A 9462-nucleotide genomic window follows, 5' to 3' on the forward strand; every position below is an offset into this window, starting at 1 on the left:
CATGTCATCACATTCACCTTTCCCATCATAATTATTCAGTGTGTATGACCCACAGTAAAGCTCAAGCGCTAGTCATTAGTTGGTTGTAATGACCTGTTACCTTCCTCTGGCATTTTTAGTCAAGAAATATGCTTTTACCCATCAAGCACACTTCACTTTATTAGAGAAATAGAGACAGACAATTTCATTGTTAATTCCTCAGTTCAGGGACAGAAAATGCGAGTCACATTAAAAAAAAAAACCCTACTGTTCTTTTCCAATACACCTGATACAGAACAATACTATTTAACTCCTAGCCATGTGGAGGTCCTACATTCTATCACCGACCCCTAAATATGTAAGCAAGTACTTTTTTAAGTAACTGAGCTTTTGATGACAGCTCAAGGCCGTTCTGCACAGAGTGTTTGCACCTCATAAAAAGATCATTCTAATTTAGGTTACATCATCGCAGAATCTAATGGCTTGCCGATAAATAGGTTATAATAGTGTTACTGTATATTCTCCCATATAGCGCAACAAGCACCCTTCATTACATTTTGTCATCAGTGTGATATATATATTTTTTAATCATATAAACTATGAAAAAAATGTAGTCAATTAAATATTATATTATGCAATTTAGGATTTAAGTGGGTGACGAGGGTGCTTTTGGTGGTTTGTAATTCTGTGATTTCGAGATTGGTTATCTATATTATAGCATTTGTACATGTTTCATAATCTGCCATTATTTCTGATCAGCTAACTGTATTAGTGTGTACACTAAAAAAGGAACGTGAAATAAGAAATATTATAATGGATGCCGTAAAACTTTTAAATATTCATTACTTGGTATCTTCCATTATGCTCGTGTATTTCTGTAAAGCTGTAAGTGGGAGCTGTCTATGGTGCTGTAATGTCACAATCAACTTTTATTCACAATAAAGGCTCACTTTAAATTCTTATATTTTACATGTAGCATCTAGTATCAGTTTAATGCTTGCAGTGTGCTCAACTCAATATTTTTCCCATTGCTTTCTTAAAGGACATAGGTGTACATAAAAAATGACCAGTACAATTATTGTCAAATAGTAAATAGCAAAAATGCCAGAGAGGCAAGGACCGCCATGTACACCGGACCGCTTTATGGCTGTTCTGAGTCACTTTTAGTTTTCATTTATACAGTAACACTTGCCATTTTTGTTGATAGACTATTGCCTGCTCCACTATGTACAGAACTATTGCTTCTCACCCCACTGTGCTTTACTTCCCTCTAAAGGCACATGTGGCCGGTTTTCTGAACGGTCTCTTCAACTTTACCAACATAATAGGCTTTATTTTCTTATAGCATAGAACTGGAATGGCTCTAGTCGGTCGCATTTATAATACAGTTGACCAGATCGTTTTATTGCGTCGGAATTGTAATAATGGAGAACTGAATATGCTATTTTAAGGTTTTTTAATGCCAAATATTTTCTTTATTGTGAGAGAAGAAAATTAACTATATTTAACCTGTCAAAATTCTTTATAAATTAAGACTGCAGGAAATGTGCTTATTTAAAACGTGCAAGATGTGTCTGCTCCTTTCCGTGCTGGTGATCATGTTCACCAGTGCACTTTGGTGAACGTGTGATCAAACCCCCAGTCCAGGCACACTCAGAGGGAGCAGCTCACGGTTGGGTCTGGTGTTGGAAAAGCTTAGATTTGCTGGAGGCAATGAATGAAAGAAACTGTGATCTCTTACAAACGCCATAATAAGCATGTTAGTCAAGCAAAGATTTACATCTAAAAAAAAAATGCTGTAAAATCCTGGTTTTCTAGGTCATTCGCAAATGACAGCATTTTGTAGAAACCAATACGGACGTGAACTTTTCTCTGTTTGCATATATTTATGGGATTTCTGTTACATATATAATCATGTATAAAACACAAAATTCTGAAAATCTTCAGCACAGGAGGTGTAGTGTCAGTTGACAGGAAAATGTGGACTCCTTGGAATTAATTGTCGCAGATTTGCTATTTAAACATCGTGCTTTAACACAGTCAACCACCAATAGAGTTATGCAATTGATGCTATACAGAATTATATTAAACTGATGCCGTTTAATTAAAGAAGTGAAATCCTGTAATCCTGTATTCTGTATCCTATATTCTGCATTCGATACAAAAGTAATATTATATCTAGCGTTGTGTTTTTAGTTTTAAAAAAATACAGAGTAGATACAGCAAGTGATCAAACATGTAGATATATAGGTTTCTTTTAATGGAAGTCTTGTGCAAGAAAAATAACTCTTGTGCATAAGGAGAATAGGTCCTGGCTGCAATGCTTCGTTTGACTGTAAGGTCCCCAGTTCGGCATAATTACGCCAGATACAAGGGCACAAACGAGGGGGGCGTTCCTGGGCTTTCTCTATCCCATTGTTGGACTGCTGCAGAGGTCAATATGGTTTTAACGCAAATTTATTAGCAGAGAAATCAGTAAACCATTGCCTAATTAGCAAAGCCCAAATAAATGTGCCCGGGGGCTCTTTCACTACAGAACGAAGAAAGGAAAGAACAGAACCTACCACAAACCTCGGAGGATCTCATAAGATTCAACACCATGAATCTTTTATATATAATTGCTGTATATCTTTCTAATTCCGTGGAAGAAAACATTGTCTTCACCTTGAAAGGTCTAAGCTTATTATTTTAACCCTAATAAATTGTGGCAAGTAGAACCTGGCAGTCCGATTGATTATTACAACCTGTGACTGCATTTATTTTTTTATTTTTTTGTAATTATTTTGGTGGGTGTTTTCCTTGCAGTGTCTTGCTTGTCAGTTTCCGCCTTTATAGGACTTCTGACTTTACCATCGCATTTAAAATAGGGATCAGGATTATTTCGGCATCCAATTTTAATAAACACCTGCCTCTAGAATGCTTTAGATTTGATTATGTATATATATATTTTTTTAAATGTTAATTTTTATTTATATAAAGGATAACTTTTCATAGTAAAAGTTGAACATGTTTAATAAAATGCACATTAGATATGTGACAGTTTAACTCAACGTATTTTAATTTCTGTTGTTATATTTTACAAATGAGTTGTATATAAATGATGTCCCTTTTTGTATGCCTGATCTTTAGATTTTAAGCTATGTAATTGCTCACCCAGAGTCCTTCCTCGCTTACTGTCTGTTCCCTAAGATTCTATGCTTCCCCGGAACAGCTGTCAGATTGGGATTCACATCCTCAGTTCCCAGGCAGGCCACCCAACCTTACAAATCACTCATTTTGCTCATTAACTTGTTTAAAATCCATAAAAAACGAGGACACTCTGCTGCCGACGGCTATATCTTAAAAAAAATCACTCCGTTATAAACAGACCTATAATATATATGAAAAAATTGCTGTCATTTTAATTGAAATCTAGACCAAGTTGCCCTTTTTTAATAAAAAAAAATACCTAAAATCAAATAAAACAAAATAAATTTCAACCTTGTGAATGCCTTAAAAACGATACATGGTTCCAATCATGTGCTTTTTTTTTATTTGGTTATTTAGTTAAAATCAGAATTTTTTTTCAATGTCAGCAATTGTTAAAAAAGATATATTTTATTTGTTTAGTTATTGTTGAGTGTTGTGTTTTAATTTCAATCACAAAAAAAAAATCTATATCTTTTCTCTAAGCATTTATTTGGGTTGCCCAAAGAAAAAGACATAAAAAAAATCAACGAAAAGTTGTGACTTTTTTGGAACAACATATAATAAATATGATATTTCACAGTCTTTCAAAATGTACATTGTATATTAGGGAGCATGCCACTTTTCATAATGAATCCGCTCACGAGTTATCAGTGCAAAGTTCGTAGTCCCCTGTCTTCGTCCCTTTTGACTCCTATGGTGCTGATTTTTTTTCCTTTGGACATGAGTTTTCTTTATTAACACTCCGAGAACTGCAGCAACTGCGGGCAGTGCGTCATCCTCTCCCACACTGCGCAGAGCGCCGTCTCTTTTGATCTTCGGTATTTATTTTGCAATGGAGTTTTGCTGTCTCGCATTCAATATAGGGTTCCTGCTCTATATAGGTACAGTGCGTACTGTAGGTGCTTGGAGTATTAGCTTTTACAGAGGAGTTGTCCAAAAAATGGCCCCTATGTCCCTTCTGGTTATCTCCTCAATTTTTTTTGTTGTCCTTGTGGGGTGTGATAGTGCTGAAGAAAATGGGGTGATGTTTCACCGCGTGTGAGGAGTACCAGGGATTGGGTTACCCAAAGGGTTAAGAGCTGGTTGCCCCCCAGGTCCCAGGCCATGAATGAGAACCCTGGGGACTAACGGTCTCTGTAGCTGAGGGTGAGGTGCAGGTGGAGTCCTGTACATGCTGCTGTACATAGCTGCCGCTGCTGCAGCGGCCGTTGTGCTGTCCATACTACTAAGCAAGCTGGGGTGATAAAAATAAGGAGACGGGAACATCCTTTGTAGAGCAGAATAATTACCAGCCTCGGCCAGTAACTCTAGCCCCACCGCTGTCTGCCTCTTCCATTTTGTCCTATAGGAAAATAAAACCAAGATCACAGTTTGAGCACAGTCTGGTACATGTGGAATAGCGTATACAATAAGTGACACAAACGGCAACATTATACTTTAAAATAATAATGTCAAACATTATTGGCCTTTGATGATTCCCCCTCTCCACTAATGAAGGTCTCATGTGTAGAAGTACAGTCCTTGCAGAGTTAGGCCTGCCACAAATCACCAGCTGTGGTGGATTTGCTTTAAGTAAAATAAAGACTATCTAGAGCTCCCTTTAGCCCCAGTCTGGAGACTTTACTAAAAGTAGAGTATTATTAGAAGATTTCTTCCCAATCCTTTCACTCACTAGATTTCACCAGCTAGAATGTGGCGCAGGCAAAATATAAAGTCGCAACTTCCGTCTACATTACACTTTAAAGAAACGCAGCAATAATAAACTACCACGTTATTAATTATACTAATAACTTGTCACTTAAATATCAGAGCCCAAGTTATACTTTATTTCCCTAGCAAGATACCCTAGGCACTGAAATACTCTCTGCTGAATACAGACCAGCAAAATGTCACATGGAATCAAAAGTGATGCTATTAAGTAAATATCATAATATTACCCTATTTTCTACTTGTGTTTTTGATAACTGGAGAGCAAATTTCTGACGCGATTATTAAACCTCCCTGCCAAGGCTGCGTAGCTGCGAGCTGGTGGAAAGTGAGGGCATCAGCGAATCTAATAAACAAGCTCTTGACACGCTGTTAGATTGCATACAAATGACACTAATTTTTTCCGACAGAATTAGGGTGGCTGGAGCCGTATGTAATGAGACCGAAAATTATGGAAAATACAACTGGACTTAATTTGCTTCTACACAACCAGCCAGGACTTTCTACTAAGGGGCATGGGTAGGCTGGATGTAATGTAACCCATTATACTATTCATGTGATATGCATGTTTTCATTACAGTAATACATTCTGAACAGATCTGTTAAGTGACCACAAATGACAAAAAATATTTTCTAACTGAATTATACAAAAAGCAGCCCTAGTGCCGGCGCAACGCTGCATAATTAGATTGCTATGGGAATGCTTCCCAGTGTGTTCCTGAGACACAGAAAGAGTAATAAGTCCCTAGTTTTGTAATCAAGATTTAGACATTATTTATTCATGTGTGTATTAGTTGAAATGTTTTTTTTTTGCTTTGAAGCTATTAATTAGCCATATTTATCTCGTTATGTGCAGTTTGTGGGTTTTCCTCTATGCATATGAACAACTCATCAAAACACCCTGGGATAGATAAAGTGAAATGTGGGTCTTTTTCTCCAGGATTGAATGTAAACACTACTGGCAGATCATTCTGCAGTTTATGTTAGGAGCTGCATTAGTAATCAGTTTGTGATTATTCAGGGACAATAATACATGTCTCGAATACCCAGATGATGTATTGGTATAACCAGAGACAGTCCCACAGAATAAATATCTTATTGTTTACAAATTGTGGATCAGGGCATGCCTGTGTTGTATATAAGTTTGTATGTTTCCACCTACATTTTACTGTTTTTTCTGTCTTTTTTTGTCTGTTTCTTATGGATGATCTAGTCGTCCTCTATTTTACAAATGTGCATTAAGTATGCCCCAATATCTGCTTCCCCTGTCTGCATTATTGATGGTGGGTCTGTGTTGCCTGCCTGAGTTTGTCAGTCTGTCTCTGTCCATCTCCCTTTAACTGTGCCTGTTGTGTGCCTGCTTGTCTTTGTCAAGTGTCAGTCTCTACCTGTCTCTGTGTCTCAGTATGTATTGGCAAAGTATGCTTTTATATTTGTCTTCAAACTGCTTTTATTAATGCTTACTGCTCATGCACTATTTTTTAAACCTGTTTCTATGACACTATACCTTTGTGCCTGTCTCTGTCAGTCACCCTGGTACCCTGCCTGACTGCCATTCACCCTAATACCCTACTTGTCTGTCTATCAATCTTCCCTCTGTGCTGAATGTCCTGTACACTGACAATGATCTCACCTCCTGTTCTGGTACCAGGTCTTGACCTGGGTGTCTGTGAGGTTAAGGGCTGCGGCTAGGTCCATGCGGTCCTGCACACTCAGATACTTCTGACGCTCGAAGCTCCTCTCCAGCTGGTTTAGTTGATGATCTGAGAAGGCTGTCCTCGCCTTCCTAGGCTTCTTGGACCTAACTGGAGGACTCTCTCGGCTGCTTGTAATCTCCCGATCTCCCTCTTCCTTTGTACCTATAGAACCAAGTATGTAAAAATGTAAAACTGAAGAACAAAAGGTACTTACAAGTTTGAAATAATTTTGCAATATTGGTGAAATTAATTTCTAAAAACAAAACAATTGTTTTATTGCTATTAAGAATTATTATTATTATTATTATTATTATTATTATTATTATTATTATTATTATCCTCGTCACCTGGCAACTTTGTATTACCATCCTGTTTGCAAACCATATACCAGGTGAGAACGATAACTTTGCCAGATCCTATTTATCAACCTAGTATGTTTTTGCTAAATTGAAGAGAAATCGATATGTCAAAAAACATCTTTTTTTTGTACCAGCTTTTTTTTATTTCATCGCTCCTTTATCTTCCCTGCAGGAAGAACAATAATCTCTCTAATTGACCCACTGGGGAGGATGGTACACACACAAAATATCGCCAGGCCAGACTGTACATCTGTTTTTGATCACTAATGTGCGAAAAAAAAAAAAGGTTGAACCATTTTTGTTTGTTTATTAATAGCAGCAAATAGATAATGGTTATTTTGCGGCTCAACTTCCTATACTATTAAACCGCTTGAATTGAATTGATGTCAGTGAACAAGTTAAAAAAAATACGTTCAATAGAAGTGCGAGATTTTTTTTTTAAATTAAAATATGAATTTGCAATAATCATCTACACATTTAACAAGGGATTGTGTCAATTAAAACATAATTGGTTTGGTGTCACGCTATGTATATTTTGTTCAATGCAAATCTCATGATTTGTAAAGTGGCAAAATTTAATTTTTAGACGTATTTTAAATATGTTTAAGCCTTTTAATTGTTTACTGTATTTGAATTATATATTTCACTTTCATCAATTGATCTGATGCATCGTATCTATTTGTCGTTTACACACACACATTATATATATATATATATATATATATATATATATATAATACGGTACTCTTATTACGACAATCACAGTTAACACTATTTTGATATGTTTAAGTTTCATAGATACATATTTTAATAGTATTTTTAGCTAAATCGCGTACTTTATATAAGAATATATATATATATATATATATATATATATTTTTTTTTTTTGCTGTGTACTTAAAATTATCCTTTCACTATTCAAAATATATGTAGTAGCGAATATCTCTAAAATCAATATAATAGAAATGACTGCATAAATAACACACACATGCACATATATATATATATATATATATATATATATACTTATGCTCAACATATAGGAAGAAGACTCACCATGTCCTTTAATGTCTGAATTTAAATCATCTCGAATCTTTTCTCCTTTGCCCTTGCCATCTTGCATCTCCTGTTCTAATTTGGGTCGAAAACTTTCTGAAGACACATTGCCCTCCTGTTTCGGAGTGTGGTGAGGTGAGGACACACTGGTGCTGTAAGGGGCACAGGCAGCCAACGGTTTGCTGTCTCCCAAAATGTCTTTAATTAAAAAGGAAGAAGTAGAAGTCCTAGGCGCAGTGGCCAGCTGGGCCGGCTGCTGAGGAGGGGACTGCTGCGGCTGCTGGCTGTGGTGCTGGAGGTGGTGGTGTAGGTGCTGAGGCTGGTGATGTGCGCTGTCCACCAGCCGGTGCTGATCTGACGGCTCCATGCTAACTGAGATTGGAGATGAAGGCGAACTCCCCACAGTGTCTATTTCCGAGCCAGGGGAGAGGGGGCTCTGGTTTCTAAAATCCGTACTTCTGCTGTCCCTAAAGTCTCCATTTAACATGCCAGGGCTACCAGAGGCAGCGTTTGACAATATAGTGTCTATCCCAAAACTGGATCCTTCCATGCTGCTTGTATTTTAAAACAAAGTCTTCATAACAATCCTCTTGGAGCAATCTTTATTCAGTATTCTTTGAAATTTAAAATCAAACCCAGGAGGTTAAAAAGTGAAATAATAACAAAATATTATAAAAAATAAAATTTATATATGCAGAAAAAAAGGAGAGCCGAAAATATGCAATGGTGCTAGGCGAAACGGTTGGTTTGGGAATAAGTGCAGCACAACCTGGCAAGTGCAGAAGACACATACACACACACACGTGCTGTTAGCTGTAGTACATACGTGTATCTAATTTAATGTGCCAGGGATGTGTTCCACATTGCTATATTTCATCTTAATGACCCCTGTGAAGATGGGATGAGGGCTGCAGTGATCCAGATGGTTGTGCTCTAGTTGTTGAACTTTCTTTGAAAGTTGAGGTTCCTCACAGACTGTGCCTGGCTGACTCCCGGTTACTGTCGCTTCTTTCCCCTGTAATCCTTCTCCTGTTGGGCTCCAGTGACTCCCTCCCGTGACGTCACTGCCAGGACCACCGACTCGTCCCTCCTTCTCCCCCCCACCTCTGGCTACACTAGATGTGAGGAGTTGTATTGGTCGCTGCGGTGGGAGAGACCTGACGATCTGACCCAGACAGCCAATGGTAGGAGGAGCAGCATCACACTGTACAATTTACTAAGGCTATGGGCTAGGATGCTCTTTTTTTTACCTTGTATCTCTTGGGTCGCTTCCTCTAATCTAAAGCACAATAAATTAAATATGGTGAAAGAAAATAACAAATAAATAAATAACACCGGGACAAAGGTGGAAGAGAAGAGGCAAAAAAAACTGGGATGACATTTATTCTGAATAATAACATAACTTCCTTGTTCAAGGACAATGCACACAGAATAGACGCACATTTTTTTAAAAAATACATAAGAATATGAATGTA

The 9462-nt window shown here is 37.3% G+C and overlaps 1 protein-coding gene across 1 annotated transcript; it reads right to left on the minus strand.

The window, feature by feature from the left end:
* Positions 1 to 3513: 3513 nt before the first annotated feature.
* Positions 3514 to 8987, minus strand: BARHL2 (BarH like homeobox 2). Its single transcript, XM_088444869.1, has 3 exons — positions 7988 to 8987; positions 6509 to 6734; positions 3514 to 4510 (listed from the first exon to the last, which is right to left on the minus strand). The coding sequence occupies exons 1-3, from the start codon at positions 8535 to 8537 to the stop codon at positions 4198 to 4200; spliced, it is 1089 nt and encodes a 362-aa protein (XP_088300995.1). The 5' UTR covers positions 8538 to 8987; the 3' UTR covers positions 3514 to 4197.
* Positions 8988 to 9462: the final 475 nt, after the last annotated feature.

Source organism: Taudactylus pleione, unplaced genomic scaffold, assembly GCF_031769625.1.
Source record: "Taudactylus pleione unplaced genomic scaffold, aTauple2 ptg000373l, whole genome shotgun sequence".
Classification (NCBI taxonomy): Eukaryota; Metazoa; Chordata; class Amphibia; order Anura; family Myobatrachidae; genus Taudactylus; species Taudactylus pleione.

What these genes read in the sequence shown, in the direction of transcription:
- BARHL2 (XM_088444869.1), bottom strand. Translation starts at nt 8,537, where the DNA reads ATGGAAGGATCCAGTTTTGGGATAGACACTATATTGTCAAACGCTGCC. An exon ending in TTCAGACATTAAAGGACATG is followed by an intron (nt 6,735 to 7,987) that starts GTGAGTCTTCTT and finishes TTGGTTCTATAG; the next exon opens with GTACAAAGGAAGAGGGAGAT. An exon ending in ACCTGGTACCAGAACAGGAG is followed by an intron (nt 4,511 to 6,508) that starts GTGAGATCATTG and finishes ATTTTCCTATAG; the next exon opens with GACAAAATGGAAGAGGCAGA.